Source organism: Mustela erminea, chromosome 3 (assembly GCF_009829155.1).
Source record: "Mustela erminea isolate mMusErm1 chromosome 3, mMusErm1.Pri, whole genome shotgun sequence".
Classification (NCBI taxonomy): domain Eukaryota; kingdom Metazoa; phylum Chordata; class Mammalia; order Carnivora; family Mustelidae; genus Mustela; species Mustela erminea.
Genome location: NC_045616.1, coordinates 105,309,873 through 105,334,720, shown reverse-complemented (window position 1 = coordinate 105,334,720; position 24,848 = coordinate 105,309,873). Strand labels below are relative to the sequence as shown.

Genomic DNA, 24,848 nt, shown 5'->3' with positions numbered 1-24,848 from the left:
ATTAATTTGAATTCCGGAAGCCACTGAGTTAGAATCAAATGGGCACATGGGATGTAAGACACAGCTCTTTGCAGCCAAAAAGCTAACTTGACTCATTTCTCCTCTTGCATGAATTTGAAATGGAGCATAGTACTTTGATGAGAATCTTTCTTTAATGATGGCCCAGATTATCCACATAAAGGCCACTTGGTTCCACCCCAAGCTTTTCCATTTGCTTCTCCTTCCATTAGTCAGGGTTAGGAGGTGGGAGAGACAGTCTTATAACAGGCTGAGCTACACTCATCTGGTGTGGCACTGCAAATGTAATTGTTCTAAGCGTTAGGGACAAATCAAATTTGGGGTCATGACTCAATTGGCCACATCTGCACCTTTATTTTCCTGAAAGCACTTTCTATGGAGCTGGATTATGGTTTAATGAGTGAGCTGGCTGGGAGGAGGCCGGTCAGCAGTGGCACTGAAAATGATCTCAGAAAGTGCAAAGGGGTAAGTGAAAGAGGTACCTGTCAGAACAGACCAATTATGCCCTAATAGCTTGCAGAAGGCACGATGACAGGCCACCTCTGTAGCTGCTTCACGCCATCGGAGAAATGTTGATGGGAATCTTTTCATTACTTGCTAGTTGAGGCAATGAAATGGTCCCCAGGATTAGAGCCTACTTTAGTAAACCCTAAAATGAATCTATTATTCTCTCACTCAAATGTTCAAACTGCGTGGGCTTGCACATTGATAAAGCACCTCTAATCCATCAGCAAGACATGTTAACTCTGCCCCAAGTCTTCCCACTTCTGTATGTTTCACATGCTACAAACTAATCAAGCTTTCATCGTCTCTCCCCATCACTGTTACTGTAAGGAGACAGGATAGCTCGGTAGATGTGAACGTGGGCTCTGTTCTAGGTTTTAGCTGTGTGGTATTAGGCAAGTTACTGAACCTCTCTGAGCTTCAGTTTCCATTATACATATAATGATAAACTCTTCATACAGAGAATGCCTCGTAAATAGTGAGGGCTCAATAAACATTAAACCTCCTACCCTCCTCAAAAAGCCTCGGTAGTGTTCTGCCTTCCTCTCTAGGCCTACCCCCAACACTCATAAAAAATATAAAAACAAAACCTGTTTATCTCCACCCAAGGGTGAAACTCTTTGCCACAGGCCATAGGGTCTGATGAGATGTGGCCCCAGTTGGACTCTCCAAGTTTGTCATCTCGTTATTTCTACAATCTGGCCACACTTGATCCATGTGATTCCTTCAACGTGTTAGGCAAATTTCCACCCCAGGGCCTTTCACATGCTGTTTCCACTGCTTGGAGTGCTCTTTCCTGAGATCTCTGCAAGCTGTTTCCTTCTTACCCTCAGGTCTCAGCTCAAGAATCGCCATCTCAGAGAGGCCTTCTTAACTGCCTCAAGTGGAATGGTCTTCCCTGCACGCCCAGACTCTCCTTCTCCTGTTGCCCAGCTCATTGTCTTGCTGACAGCTGTCTTTATTTGTCATTGCAACCTCAACTCCAGGGCTCCATGCTTCCTGTGATCCATGAGCATTTTTGTGCCCAACAGCTCCAAGAGGACTTTCTCTCCCAACAACTGACACCAGCTTCCCTGTGCTGTCCTTAGGCTGCAGGTACCTGCTTGTCTGTGTGCTGGGAGCACTCACGGTGCCCATAGCTGTCCATCCCCAGGGTTGAAATACCCTAGCTGCTTTGTCTCTGTGGCCCCCACTGCTTCCAGTATTCGCTTTCTGTGACACTTGCCTGCCTTTGCAGCCTACTTAGCCTTCTCCCCTTTGATGGTCCCACTTCTCCTTTCCCCTTCCAGTGTTTTCTAGAACACCTCTTGAAAAGTAAGTCACCTTCACCCAAACTCCATCTCTAAGTTTGCTTCTGGAGAATCCAACCTAAGACAATTATTATCCTTATGAATTGTTTTTGATATCCACTAGAATATAACATCCAATAAAACAGTATCTGTTAGAGTAATTATTTGATCTCCCCCTCTTTCTCTCTCTCCATATCTATATATCTATATCTATATACTCCAAGACATAAATAGATTACATGTAGACTACCAGAGCTTACAAATTATATTTATAATCAGTGTGACTTTTTTTGGACACAAATATACATCCTCTTAATTCCAGCAACAATAAATCTATCTACCTGTCCTGTCATCACTATGTTTCTGAATGGTTAGTTACAACTTCTTATAGGGCATTTTCTTATAGGTTTAGTGCAATGTCATGTCTCATGTTAGATATAAAGGATATGTGGTAAAAGCAATAGCTGGGATTGAAAGTAAAGTGGGTATCTCCAATAAAGTTCTGGAAGTATATTTCTTCTTAAGCATTCACCCCTCTAAGATACCTAAGGAGAATTTTTTACAGTTGCTGAGTTCTGAAATCTCCAAATAGGCTGTGTTTGTTTAGCTGGGGAGACATATTTTGGCCCTCAAGGTCCATAAAGTAAGGACGTGTATCATAGCAGACGCAGGCTGGAGGGGGAGTGAGGGACAATTCTGGATATTGTAATTAGGTGTGCTTTCAGGGAGGTAAGAAAAGTGAATCATGAGTTGCAGCTGAAGAATGCGGGGGGAAAATGCTAGTAGAGTTGTAAGAGGCTTGTAACCTGATCCAGAATATGAAGTCTGTGGGTAGTTATTGATTTCCCAGTGGGTGGAATTACTTTTCTTTGTGACACACTGGCTGGAGGAGGGAGGTTGTGAGAACAAATTGTTATCTGTCAGAGGAGTTGTATGTAGAGGTCCTCCTCCATGTCCAGCTGATCTAACCGCATGGCCTCTGACACCTGAGAACGGTCCCCAACCAAATAGAAAAAAGCACTGAGCCAAGTTTGCATTGCTCTCAGCCTTGCCTAGGGAGAATTTTGGGCTTCAATTAGGCATTTTATCTGTTTGCCAAAAGGGCTGTGGGGAGGACAGGACAAGCCTTGATAACCGCAAGCTCCTCACAGTCTCCCATGAGGGCTGAGCGGAGCTGAATTCACCTTTTGGTCAATAGGAACTTGGCTAAAGCAGAATGAGTTTCACCTTAAAGCCTGTAAAATATCGAACGGGGTTGAAGAATCGATTAACCTATGTTGGTGACAAAGTAAGGGGCTGGCTATGAAACTCCGAGTGAAGGCTGCCATAGACAGGTTTAGACATGGGGTAACTACACTGAGGATGTGACCAAGCCCAACAAGGACGCCTTGCTTGAGTTTAACCCTTCTCCCTCTGGTGAGAGCAGGGCTCCCAAGTCTTCTTATATCTCTCCATTCTGTAATGTAATTCTCCATCCCAGAACTGGGATGCATCTGGGCTCGAAGATCAGGCAACATGTCTCTAGACATGTTATGTCTAGAGACATCAGGTGCCAGTCTCATCTTCATATATTTCATGAGTGATCCCTTTGGCTCCTCCTTACTCCACGTCCACTTTGGGGCTTTTCTTTATGGATATCACATTATATCCAAAGACCTCTGCCGATCCTCTGTCAGGTGCATGGAGATTGGTGTGGGGCTTGTACTGAACTGGTACCTCTCAGAAAACCTTGAGGCATACCCTCGCTACTGGAGACAATTTGCATTTAGAGTGTGGGGTAATGACATCTTTTGTTTTCAGTTTGGGGTCTCAACGTCATTTCTGAGGTGATAACAAGGATCTCACTGCTCATCCCATCACACAGACAATGACCATGTAGTGTGACAAATGATTAAGACAGAAGTTTGTGTGCTACAGGAGCATAATAGAGGGTCACCTAAGACATATTGGGGTATCTGGGATGTTGTCCTGGGGGTTTTGGCATTTAAGTTACCTAGAAGGCAAGAAGTAAGTAAAAATGGACGGGATAAAAGCATTCTGGGGAAAGAAAATAATGCGCAAAAACTGAGAAGCAGGAGAGGAAGAGGCTGGGACAGCATGGGAAGTGGAATATGGGGAAGTAGGAAGGGTTTGGTCACAAAGGACTTTCAACTCTGCCACAGAGTTCAAAATACTTACCTTGAGGACAATTGGAAACCATGGAAGAATTTCAAGCAGCAAGTCCTGTGGTCAGGTTTGAGTTTGGGGGAAATTCCCGCTACTGAGTTTGGAAATGAGGAGATGGGTTTGGGAGACTTGGAATGTAGTGTGGAGAAGGCTAGCTTGAGGGCAGGATGGGTACGACTTCATGGTGGCCTGGCACTGGTCTCAGAGAGAGGAAGCAACTTTGTTTGGCCGACTGGGTGACTGGGTGCCTTCAGTCTGAGACAGAGCACAGGAGGAGTGGACCTTTGGGTGAAGATGCTGAGTTCTTATGCGGTGCTTAGGCGTGTTTCCCTCTGGAGCTGGGTTGGGGCTGTGGTCACCAATGTAATTTTGGCTTGATGCATCTCAAGGTGATTTTCCAAAATGGAGAAAGCATCTCCATTTCATTCTTTCTACGGGGCTAATATTATGGACACGGAGGGGAGGGAAAAGACCTTCATATTTAAAGAGTCCCTGAGTCTTGCAATGATTGCAAAAGCATATGACACTTCAAGAGAGCTATGGCTGCTGGTAGTAGCACCTTCTTCCATAGGACAAAACTTTCTCCAAGAAGGAAGAAACCAGAGCCCAGACACACTACATTGGCCTCTCTGCCATCATGTCAACAAAAGAAAGCTCTTTTCTGTGATAATACAGAGTTGAATATCTCTGCAGTTTCTTAAGTCCTGGTCCAGTTACAATTTGGGCTTGTCACCTGGTGGCAGACCTCCCAACCTTTGTCGGGTGTCAGGTACCTGGCATGGGTTTGCAGATCTCTGATACTCACTGGCTCTGCCTGTAAAGATTGATTTAAGACGCTGGCAACATTTATCTTTTAGACCGTTTGTGTTTGTTTGCTTGACAATCAAGCCACAATTTAGAAATGCTACTTCCTGAAGCTCTACAGGCTAATATAATTTCACAGCTCCAATTACAAAGGAGAAAAATTATTTCATTTCACAACAGAGGAGCCAGACGTTTCTGAGAAATCATGGTTAATGAGAAGACAAAGTACTTTCTGAAAAGCAGGCCATGTTATTAATGGCCTCCTCAGCTAAAATTTTGCTGACTCTCAGCACCAGGAGGCTTTGTCTCTCATGGGGATGCTGGGTTTTTGATAATCTCTGAAGGAGAGGACTTGCAGACTGATAGAGCAGTGCTTCTGTCGGGGCCTGGTCTGGGGCACCCACCCAGTTGTTCATAAACAATGCAAGCACATCCACTTTCTTTCCAACTGGCAAATAAACCCTAGCTCTAGCCACTTCCTCTGAACCTGTGTTTCATGGGAATCATAGACTTTGGGATGAAGACTTCACAACCATTTAGCTTATCCCTTCATCTGACTCTTCCAATACCTTCTCACCATCCCTATCCCTAGGCCTCTTAACTATTACTTAAATACTTGGTAGGGATGGAGAGCTCAAAACCAGACCATGAGGATCTGCTATTTTAACTCTATTTGAAGTAGAATTTAAAGTTTCTGGTGACTTCCTGAGGAGATCTGCATTAACATCTAAAATCTCCCAAGTGGCCTTTTCCCTTGAGTTCATATCTTTGTAATGGGATCTAAAGGAAGGATCTCAACTAGAACACCAACAGAATGAACCTTTAAGGAAAAACTTGACCTTTGTTACCACACAGCTCTGTTGTATGAACAGTCCTAACAGGTTGCCACTCCCAAGAGGTAGAGGCACCAGGTTTTTTCCTGTCTATTTACTCCTGCTTCTTATTTCTGTTGGCTTTGCTGCTGCAATGGGCCAGAAACCCCTGACCATTACCTCCCACCACAGAATAGTGTTTGCCCCTTAGGGAGCCTTCAGTGAATGTAGTAGACCAGCTAAATGAATGTATGAGTTAATTAACTGCCTGAATGGATTAACCTCTTATTTGTCTTTACATATCTCTTTACATATCACTCTAGGTCCTGGTGATTCCATTTTACAGAGTTTTAAATGATTTTAATCTTGAGTCACAACAGGCTGTTTTAGACTAAGACATTGTCTTCTTATGCTTTAAACCCAAGACAATTGACTGTTCTTGATCTATTTCTTACCACCTTATTTTCCAGTCCTTTTGAATCTTTAGCTTCAACAAAAGACAAAAAAGTTGCATCAGAGTCTGGAACTTTAGAGGGGAAGAGCCCAGCCTTAATAGTCTCATTTATTGGGCGCCTGGGCTGCTCAGTGGATTAAGCCACTGCCTTGGGCTCAGGTCATGATCTCAGGGTCCTGGGATCGAGTCCCGCATCGGGCTCTCTGCTCAGCAGGGAGCCTGCTTCCCCTTCTCTCTCTGCCTGCCTCTCTGCCTACTTGTGATCTCTCTCTGTCAAATAAATAAATAAAATCTTTAAAAAAGAAAAGTCTCATTTATCATCACCTGGGCTATTGCAGTGGCATATTCAACAGGTCTCTGCCCTTTGCACATGGCCTCTGCCCCCTTTTCTTCCTCCAGCTACCCTATATGTTACAGGGATGGGAATCTCCTTAAAACACATCATTTGAGGACTCCCTTTTGGGCAGAGAACTGTGGGAGAGCAAGACTTTTTGTTGTGTTTTAAATTTCTTTTACTTTCAAAAAATAACTTCTCAAAGAGGAAGAATTTATCATCCTCATCTAACTTAGAGAACACACAATTCTTAGCTTCCAGCTGGTTTCATTTATGACAGTGTCACTGAAGGCAGAGTTGGGAAGTTAAGTTTCAGGAAGTTGAGGAAGTCATTCATCTAATGGCAAAGAGTTTAGAGCTTCAAATGAACTCACCTAGCTTTCCAACATTGAGCTTGCAAACACATATCATTTTCTCTAACAAACAAAAATTTCCCAAGTTACACGCCAAAATCCTTTAGAAGATAATAACTATAAACACTTGGGCACATCCTTCTGTTTCTTCTTCAGGGAAATGGGGAAATAGTGGAATCTACCTCCAAAGTCATTGGAAAGATTGACTGAGGTAATCCCCGCAAGACACTTAAAACAGTGCCTGGCACATTGTAAGCATTCAGTATGTTAGCAATGACAGCAACTATTGTTAAAGTTCCCTCAAGATTCAGATTTCAGGGGTTATTCTAATTAGGATCAGATATCTAGTCCCTGTCTAGAGAAGGGCCAGCAGCCTCAGGAGAGTGTCCCTAGGCTTATAGTCCTCAGCAGGGTGGCTCCCCAGAGTGAAACCAAGGTGCTGTGCCAGGAGATGGTATAGATGTTGGGGTGACAGAACTAGAGATGTTTTCTACTTCATCCCACCATTGCTCTTTGTTTTTGCTGCTGCTGATCTTTGTCAGATTCTAAGTATCTAATGGGTGAGAATCTTATCTTACTGCTATACTTCTGGAAGTATAGCCTTCCTCATCAAAGTATAGCCTTCCTCATCAATGATGTTCAATACCTGTTTGTTTTAATTGAATTAAATTAAATTAAAATGAAATCTTGGGGTATAGGATTTACATCTCAGCTCTAGAAGCTGAGTAGATGGGTGGAGGTAGTTTGAAAAATTGGGGGAATTATTTTTTGGTCCTTGGAAGCTTTGCCATTTTCAAGAGAAATACAGAAGCAAAGCTGTGTAGGATTCCAGAACTTTCCAGAAATTTCCCGAGACAGCAATGCTAAGAGAGATACCATTTTTGGTGAATATTTTAATTTATTTCAAATGAAAACCATTGTGCATAAGGATGCAAGTAGAAGGTTGTTCACTTTTGTACTGTCTGTGCCAGTGAAAAATGTTCATCACTAGGGCTATTACTAAATAAAAAAATATATCCATAATAGAGAATACTATACAACAACTACAAATGATTCAGTTGATCCCTATGTGTAATAACGTAGAAAGTGCTCCAAGAAGGTGAGTGCTTCAATAGGTGAGTGAAGAAAAGTCAAGGTACAAATCAAGGCGTAAGACAAGATAGAGCATAATCTCCTTTTATGAAAAGGACACAAAAACAAAATGACACTATATGTTTTATCCTGATACATATGTGAAACTATAAAAAGATCATGAGGGTTTATCATCACAGTATAATATATTTTACTTAAGTGGAGGCCAAATCAAAATGATAATACATATTTTATACTGGTACATTTTTAAATGCATACACATACATAAATTTTATATGTATGTATATATATGCATATACATTTCTTTTACACACATATATATGAAATAAAAGAATTGGTTTCCTCTGGGGAGTGAGTATTGGGGGAGGGACTGGAATTGTGAATGAAGGTCTAAGGAAATCTTAACCTAATCTTTCATAGTTAAAATTTTTTATAAGGAAAACATATCATGAATTATTTATTTAATGAAAAATTATCTAGAAGGAAGGAAGGAAAGAGAGAAAAGGAGGAAAAGGAACTACAGAATAAGGATGCTCAAATGCTTCTGAATTGCGTCCTTCCCAGAGTGCCGGGACATTCTTCTTCCTGTCATCACCAAAGAACTGAAGGAGCTGCTGGAACAGAAGGATGAGATGCAACACCAGGTCCAGGAGAAGAAGTACTGTGTCGAACTACTCAACAGCATTTTGGAGGTCCTCAGCTGTCAGGATGCGGTGAGTCCTCACGATGATGTAGATGTCCTAGACTCAGACTAGCAGTGAGCTGATTAAGCTCTAAAATATTGATGCTGATGAACCGCAGTTGAAGTCTAAAGATAAAAGTCAACGGCTTGCTCAGCAGGCCTACTTTTCCAATGACTAACCCCCATGGCTGTGAAAGATGGCTTAGGGATTGGAGTTAAACATGTAGCATTATGTCACCATATTTCTTGTTGGATAGGATTTCTCAGGGGGTAGGTATGGACATATTGCAGACTTTTAAATGATTTGTCCATTTACTAAAACCTTTGCTTGCAAAGGCCAGAGGGAGAGTTTCTTATGCCTACACAGTCAAGAAAACTCTCATCTGTTTTTTGTTTTGTTTTGTTTTAGCTGATTTACTTTGATTTTGTTTCTTTGGTTATCTCCTGCAATGGTGAAAACCGTTAAGGTTTTTTTTGGCTAAGCACATTGCTCAGGCCTAGACTCTAGAGACAGGATGAAGAGTGGGATGGTGGTAGGGAGGTGGCTGTGCCAGTGAATCCAATGTCTATTTGGTAGACATCATCCAGAGATTAGGCAGCGACGGCACAAAAGAGAAAGCTTCAAGGGAATAAGTAGAGGGCTTCCAAAAGGTCAGAGAATGCAGAAGAGAGCAAGGGAGATAGATTAGTGGTAACAGTAAGGATATAGATTTCTTAAGATTTGGAAGAGAAAGGTAATGGTTCTTGATTTAAATCAGGTTCATTTGGCAACCTCACCTTGTCTTTGCATAATGTCCAAGAGCACTCCTTTCCTAGATGGGCTGGTTTCAGAGGACTGGGTAGACTTAAACAACCAAGTATTTTGTAAGTATTTATTTAAGTATTTCCCCCCCATCCCATCTCCTCTCAAGGAAATGCTCAAAGGAAGGCCTTCTGGATGAACTATATCTATGATTGGCTATCATTAGAAAACACTACAGAACATTCATTTTATTCCTTTACTGCTTAGATCCCTTAGTCAATGATTGTTATCAACTTCCTAATGTGTCTTGTCCTTTCAATTTTTTTCCATCCTAATTAAGCTTCTTATCTCATTACAAGGTAAATGCAGTAGCTTGACTCACCCATTCATTCATTCATTCATTCATGTATATGATACATCAACTACGTGACCGGCATTGAGGACACTCAAAGCCTGGTCTCTTTCCTTAAGAAAATCTATACAGATTATATAAATAAGCAATTGCAACATAATATAATGTCTAAATTTCATGGATGCATATAAAATATACTGGAGCTACAAAGACTTTGAGTGTGTGTGTGTGTGTGTGTGTGTGTCTGTGTATTCATTTTTGTCAAGGAAGTCTTCCCAAAGGAATTGAAGCTGGATGTTCAAGGATGAATAACTAAAGATCAGAGCTACTACTTCATTTGCTGTTTTCTAGAAACAGTGCCAGCTGCCATCTATGTTTTCTCTCTGCTCACCCTGATTGGAGCTAAGGATTATTATTCCCATTTTAAAGGTGAGAAACCTAAAATTCGTAGACTTAACATTCAAGGCCAGCCAGCAAATAAATGATATGGTCAAAAATCAAATCCAGGTCAGTCAGACTCCAAATTCTACATAATCATGGGCATGAGAGATATAAGAGCATGGTCTTTCCCTCTCATTTTCTTCCTATCCTCTTTTTCTTGGGGGAGATGGAGATCAATGCCCAAGGGCTTGGATAAAGCAAGATTCCCTCTGTGATGTTGTCACGATGATGTCATGATGTCATCATGATGTCATCACGATGTCATGATGATGGTGGGTGTTTTTATAAATGCGCTCACCAACCAGCTGTTGAACTGGTTCCAGTCTTTGTTATTTGATCTTTTACAAAAAGTTAAGGGAGAGTTTGGTCTTTCTCTCACTTGTAGTATAGGAACATTAGAGTTGGCTTCTTATTTCTCCAGAAACATCCTAAAGAATGCTACCTCTTCCTGTTGAAAATAATTTACATTATTTCTTACAGTGCAGTAATCCTCACGTCCCTTTTCATGGGGAAAAAATCCTGGATTTGTTGGGAAATGCCAGTGGACCCCTGTTTGAGGAACGCACTTATAATGGGTTATCTATTTCCCTGATTTAAGTAGAAGTTCATGGTTCATTTGTTAAGCAGCAGTGCTCAGGCTCTGCCCATCCCATGTGAGCGGTCTCCTAGTGTTCTGTTCTGATGGGCTGCCATCGTTTTGCACACTGGGTAACATCAGGCACTGGTGAGAAGAGCCTGCTGTCTCACATGCCCTGGGTACTAGGGGCTTCAAAGCTGAGAAGTGAGTGGGAAGCTCTGAGCTCCCCTTGGAGGATTGTGGCATTTGGACTTGAAGTGTGTGGGAGGTGTGGTGTCACTCTTTACTGTCTCTGAGTGCATTGCTTTTATAATGACTTCTGACTGTGCGCCCTAGCCTACCTCTTTCTTAGGTTGAGCAACTGTCTTTGCTGGATGTGTTATTAAATACTATTATTACCATTGGTTTTGGTATAAGATTCTGACGCTCTCACTGTTGGTGAGCTTCACAGCCAACCTCTTCAGCTCATGAAGATGGAAATCACTCTTCTTCTCAAAAGATTTTTCTTCCACAAAGGAGACTCTTTCAGTAGCCATTATTACTTTGAACCCAGCTAACAATCAGAAATCCCAAAGTATCTCATCTAAATCTTTCTTGTTCTGGCCTATAGCGTCTCTCCACTCTGGCTTTGTGTATAGATCACCTGAGAAGTTTTTTTTTTTTTTTTCTAAAGCAGCTGTGTCAAGGCCCAGCCCCGCTATTCTGATTTAATTGGTCTGGGATTGGTAGGGCATCACAAGGACAACTTTACCAGCTGGTGGTAATAGGCAACAAGGGCAGAGGAGCACTGCTCTTGTGTAGGAAGTCTTAAACTTGAGCATGGATCAGTGTGTCCTGGAAGAGCTGTAAAAACAGGTTTCTGATCATTTTATTTGGAGGATGGAACCCGATCATTTATTTTTCTGAGTTCCCAGGTGATGTGGATGCTATTGGGCCAAGGACTATCCTTTACTAACCGTCACTCTAATGTGCCCTATTTTTTTTTTTTTTTTAAATCTTCAGTATTCACTGGAAATGAAAGACTGGTTGGACTTATCCTCAGTCCTTTACCTTCTTAATTAAAGAGCCCTTTCCAGTCTATGAAACCTAGCATTTTCCAATATGGCATTTAATAAACCATAAAATGGCAAAATCTTCAAGCACATTCATTTGTACTCATAAATTCATTGTCATGCAGTAGTGGGGACATGGCCTGTGCAAATATCTGACTTTGAAAATCCAGACCATCAAGCATGCCGTTTGATTTCTACAGGCACTGACTTCTCAAAATTGGAAATTTTGGAGGAAAAATTAAAACCCCTCCTAGGATAAAAGTCATGGATTTTCCTTCTGGTTGTTTGGATCTTTTCTGCTGATAACAGCATAGCCATTCCCTTTTACTGTCACTTTGTTGGCACCATGGAAAAGCCTGTCTCCCCACCCAGCTATAGGTTATATCTACCTGCAGGAACCATTGCTCAGGGTTGGAAACACATGTGGAAATCTAGAAATTATAGTGCAGCATGCCAAGTTTTCTTTTGGGAGGCATTGTGTGTTGGGGGATGGGAAAAGATGCTAGTCTTCAATTGATTGCCAATGTTTGAGTAATTACAGCCCAGCACAGCAGGTGTGGCATGAGGAAGCTCTGTTTTCCTGTTATTACCTTATTCATTGTAACCCTGGGTGGCATATGACTCAGGGGGTGATGTCTGCTTTAGCCTGGGTGTTGACATTTTTTTAATGATAGTGTTAAATTCTCTCCGTAAGCTTGCTTGAGTTGCACTTAGCATATGAAAGGGACAGGCTCAAGTGAAGGGAGAAAGACCTGACTCCTGCCTCTGTTAACCCCTTTCTCCCCCTTCTAGAGCAAGGTTACTTGTCAACTCCAGTTACTTGGAAAGCCTATTTTACACTGGCTTCATTCTGTGCCTTGCTGGCTGCTGAGTAACTCATAAGATTTAATTTTGCGCCAAACCCGGAGGGAGTGTTTTTTTTTTTTTTTTTCTTCTTCCCATCTCTTAAAACAGCCTTTTTGTTTTTATGTTTCATTCCTCTAAGAGAAGAGTCATCATTTTGTACCCTGCTTAGCAGTCACAAAGTATGTAAAGCTGACTCCTAAGCCTGAACAGGAGATGGGGTTGGTTATACCTGCTTCACGGAGGGAGAGAATGCTCAGAGTCATCTTTTTAATTTTTATAACCCTATAAGTCCTTTGACTAAATCTGGGAGGTTGTTAACCAAGGCACACTATTAGTTATGAACTGTTTGGGATTTCTGGTATTTTTATTTATCAACTTAGATGCTGGTAGGGAAGGCTTTTGCTCTTGTGTTTTCTTTCGCCTGGAATGTCCTTAATTCCTATTCTTTCTATGCACCTAAAGTCCTAAATGCCTTTTAGGTTCAGCTCAGACAATACTTCCTTTCTAAAATCTTCTCAGCTCCATGCCCTCATAGTCTCCCCTGCAAAACCCCTACACAGAATCAAGGACTTCCTTCTCTGTGTCTTCATAACTGTGTATCCGGACTGATACTATGGCATTAATTGCTTGGTGTTGCACTTTCCTGAGTGTGTCCCCTGCCAGGCTTTGACCTCCGAAGCTCAGACAACAAGCCCTTGCTCCCCTGGCTTTGCCCAGATCAGAGTTTCAGCCTCGTCTCTTGCCAATTCCTTCATTCTCCATCCTACTGCTCCACTAAAATTCTTTTAATAACCTTCTTCCCCAGCCCTTCTCTTGTGTCCTACGAGCAGCTTTTGCCTGCTCTGTCATGGCATCTGTGTTGTCATCCTCTGTGGACTGCTCTGCCTGTGGGGCCAGGAGTGCTATGAGGACAGACACCAACCTCACAGGAGCTCGACTTTTCCCTGCCCACCTCCCTCACGATGCCTGGCTCACAAAACTCTCTGTTGTAGGAATGTATATGTGAACGAATATGACTTGCCCAAATCAATGGTGGAAGCTGATTTCTCCCTTGGGTCTTGTGCTCTGAGTGCTAGGAGAGAATTCTCCTTCTTCTCTTTGCATTTCTTGGATGTCAGGTGCAGGGGTTGAATGAATCACCCTCAGCGTATGACACATTACCATCACTGGTATGGGCCAGGACCTCCCTTGTTTGTTTTTTATTTGTTTTTGTGTGTCTATGTGTTTCTTACCTTTTTTCCCCATCCCCTTTTCCCACTTTCCTGCCTCCCCCACCTGCTACGGGTGATTTGTCTGTTGTGTTGAATATGCATGTGTGACTTAACACACATACACACACACTCATGCCCCTCCTGTAAAGAGGATCAGACATTGACGTAAAAAGGACATCACATCAGCAGCTCCATCAGGGTTCCGGTGGGTGGGGAAAGGACAATGGTAGGCACCAGGAGCAGTCGAGACTAGAGGGCATTCTTGGGCCAGCACTGCCCCTGACCTGACATGTGGGAAAGAAGTCTGTCATTGAGTGTCTTCTTCTGAAGTGCACCCCCTGTGGCTACCTTAGTTCTGGGCTCTCTGATAAGCCTAGGCAGCCTGCTTGATTCAGGGTTAAAGGGAGGCCACTGCTGCCTCTTTGAATTACCATTTAATTCCCAGGAATCGATACCATCATGCAGAAGCAGCAGGGTTTTCTTCTAACCTATATGTTCCCTCATATTTCAAACAAAAGACAGGGAGACAAGGCTTGCAAAAACTCTTTTATCTGTGGTGCTTTCCAAACAGAGAGCAGCTAATTAAGCCCCCAAATTAAAGCTGACATTGATGCGACTCCTCCACCTTCTCTGCTCTGTCCAAAGCCATTCCCTTTTTACCCTTTGCTCTTCCTCTGCTTCCATGGCATTAAATGTGCCCTTTCTAGGCCAATGGAATAATGTTATGATGTCATGGATGGTGGCATATGATACACATATGAGGTACTTCAGCGTGCAAAGTGCTCTCGCATGCATCACAACTGTTTCTGGCAATCACATGGGAAAGTAGGTTTTACCAGTGAGGAAGCCTAGCCTCAGAGAGTGGCCCACTGGTCAGAGCATCAGTAAAAGGCAGAGCTTGGAGGGAATCCCCCGTCTCACTCTCTACTCAACCACCTCCCACACACATTGCCTTCTACCTCTTCGCGTGTACACTTTACCATTTAAGAGCACTTTCTCTGGCTTCATCTGCCTGAGAGAGAGGTAAGAGACAGATTTTGGAGTCAGGCTACATTCATGTATCCATTCCACAGATACTTCTAGAGCTGCTATCAAGGGCTATATTCTCTATGCTGTGGCCACAGTGATGAGCAGAGTTGGGAACACATCCTGATCCACTTCTTCTTAATGTTGGGAGACTTGGGAAGTCATACCCTCTTTCTGTAAAATGAGGATGTTATTTCTCCCAGTGTGTCAGGATTAGAGTAAACAAGAACATCTGTGCAAACACATAGCACTGAACTATATTATTATATAATCCATACCCTGTACATGTGACTTTTATCTTGCCTCTCTGTTCCCCTTCCCTCCTATGCTTCTTCCAATTGTTCCAGGCCTATAATTCTTTTAAGAAGAGTAAAGGGCCAAGTGGCCTCCTGGGAGAATGGCAAATAGGTACCAAGCCTGGGGAGAACTCTGTACCCCATTAGCATTGAAAATAGCCCTTGAGGCGGACCTGGTGGCAGCCAGATGCTTTGGAGCCCTCATGGGCTCCACAGGAGGCTTGCCAAAAAGCCGCAGATGCTGTCGCTGGAGCAGAGCCATTCCCCACAGGGCATCTGGACCTCGTATGGGTTCCTGAAGGGTCTGGGGAAAAGTGTCATCCTGCCTTTTCAAGGGCTTCTTTGGGGTGTTCCAGAATTTCACTCATGGTAACTATTTTATGCCGTTTTATGTTGGAGCTGGTTCACACCAGCTCACGAGAAACAAGTGTTAAATTTTTAGGAATCTTGTGAGTTATTTGTTAAATAACTGCCATTATTAAAAATTTATATAAATATCTATAATTAAAGAGGCTATATTAAAATCAAACATAATAAATAGATACTCAAAACGCATCACTTCCTAATTATCTTACTAAACTTTTCTCTTATCTGTGTGCTTGAGGATGTTTACATCTGCGATATCTATGACAGAAATTCTATTGAGGCCTCTTCTACTGCTGTCCATCTCTTCCCAACTCTCCGTTCACTGATGTCAGTCATGAAGGGAATCCCCATACTACAGGACTGGCAAACACTGTGTACTCAGGCTTCTGATTTTGTCTTTCTGGAAAGTCAGTTGATAAACACATACCAGCACACCACTGCCTGGGACTCAACAGAATTGCCCAAAACAATAAAAACCCCAAAGCACAGGGGAGCCAGTGGTGCACTTCTCTTCTCCCCAGCAGCCCTGGATCTGCTGTCTGCAACTTCTCATGGTCAAAGAGAGGATGCCCCAGGGATGCAGCGATTTTGAGAGAAACTGAACACTCAACCTAGAGCAGAGATAAATAAATATTTTCCATTTCCCATGGCAATTCTTATTGACTGGTAATGTTTTTTTTTTTTCCCTAGTAGTGTTGAGTGTTTACATAGGTCAGTGAGAAAGAGCCCTGATTCCTACATCGGTGAGGGGCAGGGAAGAGTAGTCGGGCGCCGTAAGCTTGCCGTTCCTCAGCTGGGTGTTTAATCTCAGAGCTGTGGAGAAGTCATTTGACAGGAGATTGCTGTCTTTCACCTCAGTCGGTTTTGGTCTTTGGGCCTTAAATATAGTTTAGAGATGATTAGCATTAGGATTGGGATTAGGCAAACAGTGCAGTCATCATTGTCACAAGGAAGAACCATCAACGGAGTCTAAAAGTGATGGGCAAAAGTGTGATGAGAAACAGGGTATTTGCCTAATCCCAAAGTACGCACTTCTCAATGACACAAGGGAAGATAGTAACTTTACAGTAGAAGAACCCGAGTGCCACCCCCTTCATCAAGTGATGAAAGGAGCATCACCAGAAAGGGCCCATAGCAGCATCATCTCCCTCCTGATAAGATGCCCTGAAGAGGACAGCAGCATTTATGTGAGGAGTCTTGCAAAAATGCACAGCCTCAATCTAATAATGAGAATACTTTCGACAGCCCCAGCGGAGGGACGTTCCATGCAACAGCACACTAGTGCTCCTCACAAGTCCAGGTCTCCAAATACGAAGCACTGTCAGGGACAGGCGGGACTTAGGAAACATGACAGCTAAATTCAATGTGGGATCCTGAATTGGACCATAAACTGAAAAATGGGCATAAGAAGGAATACTGGCAAAATTAGAACAATGTCTGTAGTTCAGTTAACAGGACTGTACCAATGTGAATTTTCTGTAATTGTGCTCTGGTCATGTTGACGTTAGAATTTTAACAATAAGGGAAGCTGGATGAAGCGTACATCCAACTTGTCCATAAAGCTAACACTGTTGTAAACAAACAAACAAACAAATAAAAGACTATCTTTGAAGTATTTAAGGAGTGATTGTTTACTTACAAAGAATGCATTTTGAGGACGAGCCGTTCCCCAAAGCATACCTATTCCAATAGGAAGGGTTGCTAATAGATAAGGGGTTTTCTCTGCTTTATCGGAGACAGTAATAAGATCTGCAGACAAATGACTGGCCTTACCAGAGGATTGCATCCTATTAACTGCCTCAGCCTGTCAGGAGGCCGTGTAACCTCCCACCAAATGAGCAGATGACTAAACCAATGTCAGCAGGCAGGAACCCAGGACTAGCCTGGGGACTGGGAATGTGGATGAGCATAAAAGCCTTCTGTGGTCTCCAGGACCTTGCAGGCTATAGGATTTCACTTGGGCTATATGACAGCCCTGTCTATGCAATAATTCCCTAGGCCAACATGTGGGGCTTGAATGTCACTCAACCTGTACTTGGCAGGCTTGGAAAGTGAGTGGTCTGGCATAACTTAACAGATGGTCCTGGTGTCGTTTATTCTCGGAGAATCCACCTGGAAAATTAGAAGACAGCTTTTGTTGCTGGTTGACTAGAACTCCCTCCAATAAAATTAATAATCCAACACGTTCTGTTTCATCAATACCAACTAGAAATACTTCTTGAGATGCTCTTCGATATTTCTTTATCTGCCGCAACCAAAGTTTAAAGGAATTCGCCTACAGCCAAATCCACAACGGCCCCTCTTCATTTGCTCCACCTCTCCTCTGTCCCTCACCCATGCGGACCGGCCTCTCAGGGCCAAGACGAGCCTGAAACAAAGGAGGCACTTGTCTGGGAGGGCAGCAAAATGTAAGAGGACACCCAAAATTCAGTAATCAACAAAAATAATGTATCAATGCAATATTTTTGAAGAATCAACATTTTGAGGGCACCAGAGTGGCTCAGTGGGTTAAAGCCTCTGCCTTCGGCTCAGGTCATGATCTCAGGGTCCTGGGATTGAGCCCCGCATCGGGCTCTCTGCTCAGCGGGGAGCCTGCTTCCCTTCCTCTCTCTGCCTGCCTCTCTGCCTACTTGTGATTTCTGTCAAATTTAAAAAAAATAAAAAAAATAAAAAAAAAGAATCAACATTTTGATATTTTGTTCATCATGGATTTTTTAAATTAACTTTTATTTTTAAAAATATGGCATTAAATATGCTTCATCTCTACTCTTGAGTTTTATTATTATTATTCTTTGCCCCTTAAATTTTGCCCCTTGGGTAAGTGCCTCAATCGCTTACTCTCATCCAGTCTCGGTACCTTGTAGTGCCTTTCATTGACACCAAACGCCCACAATAACAAAGCTGAGCTCCGACCCATGAATGAGCAAGCGTGACAGCTTGCAGGAATGGAGAAGTTATCTTTTCGCTCACCATGAAAGACTGTGGAGGGGCTCTGGAAGGTTTCTGTCTGCAGGGAACCTTTGCATAAAAGCACAAGTTGAAAGGAACAGCCATTTACACTACACCTTCACTGGGCCAGCCACTTGCTTTCCAGAAAGCATTTCTTGCATAATATCTGAATTAAATCTCCCCTTCACAGTTGGGAGGCATGAGTTAAAAGCCCGCATGGCAGCAGAAAAATATAGCTGTGTTTGGTCCAGGTTACAGTTACTGAGGGAACCATAACTTTGATTTGTTCAACTGGTGTAAATGTAAATCCTTAAGTGAAATGTGTTAAGCGAGGAACAAAATGCTCTGTGTTCGAAGATCCTTTTGATCCACGGCTCCGTCTATAGTGCCCCACCTGTCATCTTCAATCTGGGGGCAGCCGCTAGTGACTAAACGAGGAAAGTTTTCAGAAAGCAATTGAGGAGTTCTAGAATAGACATTTTCTCACGGAGATTTCAGGCAACATTCGTCTTCGAGATAAATGCAATTGATTCAGCGGCCCAGATTAGAAAATAAAATGTTTAATCTCATCACAGTTTCTCCAAGCAATACAACATGCTAACATTTATCTTTGACGCTTCATCTATTACCTCTTCTACCTGGAATCTAAACTCAACTAAGCTTTTCTCTCCAGCCACATTTCCTGTTAATTTCAGCCAGCATTCTGCATTCTGGTTAAGACCAGGCTCTGCGTCTTCCTCCAGGCCTTCATGTTCTTTCCTCTTTGTTCTTTACCTGTTTTCTCTGTCTGGATTGAACTCTTTTTTTCTTCCTTTTGCTTATCTAATTGTCCAGTTGGTGGTTCTCAGCCCGAATCTAGTCCACAGATCTATCTTGTTTGCCTTGCCAAGCTATTTAATAAAAGCAACAGACTCACCATTTCCTGTTGAGCTTCTACATGACTGGCTTCTCATGTTTGTGTACGTTATCTGCCTCACCCTATGAGCATCTGAATTGTGAACGTCGGAGAGCCAAACCTTGCTTTTTCTAATAGGCCCAACCCAGTTTCCTCCGGGTTGATTTCTTAAGAAATCATCACAGATTCTTTTTGCCCTGTTTTAGTCACTTACTTTGCTACATTCTGAAACTTTCGGTTTTATTGTAGAATTTAGCACTGAATTATGCGCAGTTTCACATTTGTTCTTATCATGTTATGCTTGTCTGGTTAATGTTGAAAGAGGACTCAACACTTTCTTTGTTATTTCTCTCTTTAATGAATACACTGTCTTTCTTTTTTTAAATTTTTTAAAATATTTTTGTTTATTTATTTGACAGAGAGAGATCACAAGTAGGCAGAGAGGCAGGCAGAGAGAGAGGAAGAGAAGCAGGCTCTCCACTGAGCAGAGAGCCCGATGTGGGGCTCGATCCCAGGACCCTGGGATCATGACTGGAGCCGAAGAAGAGGCTTTAACCCACTGAACTACTCAAGCTCCCCATACATTGTCTTTCTATTTCACCGCTCACTAAACATGAACTGAGCACCCACTCTTTGTCAGGCACCAGTCTAGGCATTAGGGATGCCAATGTGATTAAGACAAAGTACTCTTTCATTCAGAACTACGTCTAAGAACTTATTCCCCAGTACTCCCCAACATTAGCTTCAATATCTATTCATTATTTCACAGCTCACCTTGTCTTAGGTCTTTCTCCACAATGAACACTCCTCCCTCTGCCATGAGGAATTCTCCCCAAATACCCAAGTTATGGGTGTCTTACCAGAGTCAGCTCCTCTGGTCTCTGATCTATCTAGCCATTCCACAGTCATATGTCCACCCCAGTCTCCTGAAATTTTGACATGACCTACCATTTACTAGAATTGCTCTTATATGGATATCTGATACTTGGTTTACAGACTCTCCAAGGATAGGGTTGATCCAGTCTTATATTTCTTCTATATTTCTACACTTTCTGGGCAAAGTGCCAAATTCCAAGCAGATACTCAATAATTAATCTTTGTGGTTTGATTGATCCTCTCATCTCAATTGCTCTACTTTCTAGAAATAAATGCTGATGCTAATTTTATTTTTTCATACTCAGCAGAAGCTAATGAGAAAGGTAAATCTGCTGCTGTTGCATTAAAACATCATATAAAAAGCAGGTACCAACTTTGAGTATGGCTGCGCTCCCAACTTTGAGCATTGCTGTGCTCCTGAATCAGGTTAGAATTCAGCTTGCATGTTCCCACAGAAATAATGCAGGATGATGGTGGTCAGATTCCCAGGCCAGTATGAGTAAGCATGTTTAACCTAGAGTGTAATTTAATTCTGAAACAGAGTAGAGGCTCACATTTACATGTTCTCATTGCGTGAATATTTTACAAACACTGAAGGTACTTTACCTTACCTGATGCTCAGCACACTTTGCTTCCGTGCAAGTGTCTGTTTTCTCATCTAGACAATAAAATCCATGGATGCAAGGACTGCATCTGTCACATCATAACACAGCACCTGGCACAGACTGGGCAGTCAAAAATATCTGCTGATTTTTTTTTTAATTTTTTTTTAAAGATTTTATTTATTTATTTGACAGACAGAGATCACAAGTAGGCAGAGAGGCAGACAGAGAGAGAGGAGGAAGCAGGCTCCCTGCTGAGCAGAAAGCCCAATGTGGGGCTCGATCCCAGGACCCTGAGATCATGACCTGAGCCGAAAGCAGAGGCTTTACCCACTGAGCCACCCAGGCGCCCCTAAAAATATCTGTTGATTTTGATTGAGTTAAATTCTAGTTGAAAGATGATGGGGACATACTGATGTGGATTCAGACTCCCAAATTCACCCCTAGCTAGCTGTGTGCTCTTGGGGAAGTTACATGGCCTCTTCCAGCTATGAGTTTACCCCTCCCTAATATTTTGTTAGTTGTGGCTATCATGCTAATACCTAGTATGTGTTTCTTTTTCTTTTTCTTTTTTTAATTTTCCCATAGTGTGATCCCTCTGAAAAAGTCTTGATTAATTAATGATGTGTGCATTTTGTGCTGTATTGGCTGAGGGAGTGGAGATGGGAAAGGTGGTATTTGGTATCAAAGCCTTTCAACAGCTTTTGAGAACATAAGAGTTCTATTTCCAGCCCTAGTTCTGACATTCTGTGATCTGAGGAAGGTCGCTCAAATATATCTGTGAAAGAGTGGTGATAGATATCAGTGATTTTTCAAGCTTTTCCACCTAAGTATCTCCAATTTCAGGTGAGTGAATGTAAACTCTCAGTGTTCTGCGGGTGGGACCCAAACGTAGAATTTACTTGAATTCAATCTTGTATTTCATCTTAATTATTCATGTGTACTTTGTATTCTAAGTCATGATAGATCCATGTTTTAAAGATATTGCAGTTACCTGTGAGTCACACATTCATGAATGCCTGCTTAAGGCAAACACTGTCAAACACCTTATATACAGAAGTCAGTTTTTACCACAATTCTGTGAGTAAGCTATTATCAAGCCCATGTTACTGAGGAGCAAACTGAGGCTTACAGGAGTTGAAATAAATAGACTTAGGCTACCTAGCAAGTTAGTGGCAGAGCCAGAATTTAATCTATCTAAATCTATACCTTCCCCTATGCCACTTTAGAGGGTAAGTTAGAAACAGAGCTTTCTCTTTGGCTAAAAAGTATGATAATAAAATTGTTTATGTCATGTTAACTGGAAAAAGCAGAATACAGATTGTCTGCATGTTGCATAGATATTTTTCATGCTCAAGGACTTGAACACACCATAGAATAATAAGTTAGATACGTTGCAGGGCTGGACTTATGGGTATATTATGAATTTCTCTTTCTGATAATGTTTGTGAAATAAATAGTGAATTTGTAAAAACTGCATAAGTTAGTGGTGTAACCTGAGGGAATAAAAGAGGTAGTTGATTTTGTTAGACATTATAATCCATGCTATATATTTTTGTGAGGGATTGGAAATATAAAAATGAAGGCAAGTTGTCCTCTGGCTTGGCAAGTGTCACTGATGCTGTAGGTAGGTAATAAAGAGCAGATATGCCTCAAAGAAACTCATGGAGAGGCACTAGAAATCTGATAAGCAGGGTCTGAAAGCGACATCTGTGAAAAGTAAAGTTTTTTGTTTGTTTGTTTGTTTGTTTGTTTGTTTCTGTGAAAAGAGCCAGTCTTCAGGAGGCAGAAGGAATGCTTTCATATCTAGGGGCAAGGAATGACACAATTCAGGGAAGGTTAGAGAGGAGTAGTTATAATTTTCTAAAATACCCCCAGAAGACTAATTATTTATCTACTTGAAACTTACTGTGGAAGGCAAGTTACAACACTACATCTTCTTGGTTTGAGGGAAAAAAGGAAAAGAAGAGAGAGTACATGTAAGAAAAAGAAAGAAAATCACTAGTTATCTTTGTTTTTTGAGAATAGATAACTTAGAACATCTATTATGTTGCATTATTATCTGAATTGATAGAATAAAAAATAAATCTAGGCAAAATAATTCACCAGTTTATTTGTCCCCCAGCCATCTATCCAACCATCCACCCCCTCCCCATCCATCGACACATTTATTCCACGTATTTATACATGTGTTTAGTACTTCCACTGTGTCAAGTGGGTGCTACACTTCAGAAACTCAAAATTGAAAGATGTGGCACATTAGTTCCAGGAAGTATTGAATAGGTTTTGTCGGAATTCAAAAAATACAGCAACCAATCCTATGTAGGATGAGGTTTAAGTAGGTTGAATGGGAAAAGCCTTCCCAAAGATGATGATTGAGCTAGGTGGTGGTTGTTACTATTGTTTGTTTGTTTGTTTGTTCTTGACTGTGGAGTAGGAGACTGGCAGGTGACCAGGAAGAGAAGGGCATCTCAAACACAGGCAAAAATCCATCTGGTTACTCTCTATGGGAGAGATGAGCTGGCTAAAGTTGGTTAGAATGGCTGGGTTGGTGCCTGGAAGAAATAAAAGCTCACCAGACTCAAATAACTGAACTTCCTCAAGGAGTGGCCCACAGTCCAAGGCTAAGATGTGGTGAACTTTGTTTCATGAAGATACTGTAATTCTGGGAATATCATAATCAGAATTCTTAGGAGTAGGTAGGATTCCAAGACTCAATGCGAACACAGTAGGACTTGACACAGGCTGAGGGAAATGGGTTGGAAGAATACCAATAATATTAAGATTACATTAAGAATATTAAAAATAGTATGTATTAATAGGCTATATACTCTTATTAGAGAAACTGCTCTTATTATAAAGCCATACTTACACTTATAGCAAAGAGCATATCAGGTGCACATTTTTCCTGCTAGTTCTGACAACACCTCCCTTAAGACATCTTCCTAGATTCCCCTAGATTGAGTTGTCTTTTTTCTGAGTTTAGCCAACACTTTGTGTTAGCACTTTTTGTTATGGTCCTTTCCTCGCTGAATGGTTCTTCCCTAGCCATACCCTGCCAATTGACGATTACTTTTTAAAAGCAGGGACTAGGTTTTCTCTGCCTCTGAATCCCCAGCACTCAAGACAGAGCATGGCATTATTGAGTCAGTGGTACTCAGTTCTGACTTCATGTCAGAATTATATGGAGAGCTTTTTAAAAACAGCAATGCCTGGACCTTATTAGCCCTAGAGATTTAGAGTTAATCTGGGGTAGAACCTCAGCATGAAAATATTTGTATATTTAGAAATTCCCCAGAATATTCTAGAAATGCAGCACTGGTTAAGAACTACTAAAGTAGATGCTCAAGGAATATTTCTGGAGGTTTGAATGATAATGAATACCACCTGGCTATCTCATTTTTGTAGGATGGGAGTTTGGAGTGGAGCAGCAACTCAATGTTTAGGTAGATTCCCAAGGCTCTAAATTCATCCCAGACCCAGGAACACTGGGAGCAGAATACTATTCTAGATGCTATGTGCTTATTAGAAAGAAACTCCTAGTGTACTTCTAGGAATAAACACATGGATCTGGTTCAAGATGAGTTGGTTATAGTAACCACTTAGGCTGGCCTGTCACTGATTAAGAATATAAAGGGACTGGGCATACAGAAGAAAAGCTTTCCTGTTTGTAGATGGTCAGGGAAGGATCAGAGCTATAGATTATAAGTGGTATTTTATGGAGACTGGACTATAAAGTGGCCACCTTCTTCTCACCTAGAAAAACCATGAGAAATCATAGATCAAATTGGAAAATTTATAATAAGTAGGAAAATAAACCAGTTCTCCCTCTTTCAAATTTATTGTGAGTATATGGGTTGGTCACAGAGATAGTGAGAGAGGAGGGAACACACAACCTAAGCTTTCCAAAATGAGTTGGGTGGTGATGATAGCAAATATTAGACATGTGATAGAACTGTAAAAATATTTTGAAATAACTGTTGCAATTAGGGAACAGTGAAATAAATTACATATTCTTTATCAGCATTAAGGCAGAGGCACACACTATGGTAAGGGAAGATTGAGAGACAGAGAGAGATAAAGAGAGGGAGAGACAGAGATTGAGACAT

General features: G+C 41.8%; 1 protein-coding gene across 6 annotated transcripts in view; it reads left to right on the top strand.

The window, feature by feature from the left end:
• The window catches only part of DOCK2 (dedicator of cytokinesis 2), a 409,502-nt gene that overhangs the window by 139,287 nt on the left and 245,367 nt on the right, over positions 1-24,848 (top strand). For all 6 annotated transcript variants that reach the window (XM_032337047.1, XM_032337048.1, XM_032337049.1 and 3 more), the window contains exon 26: positions 8,391-8,539. In XM_032337047.1, the coding sequence (XP_032192938.1) occupies positions 8,391-8,539 (149 nt within the window). The remainder of the gene's footprint in view (positions 1-8,390; positions 8,540-24,848) is intronic.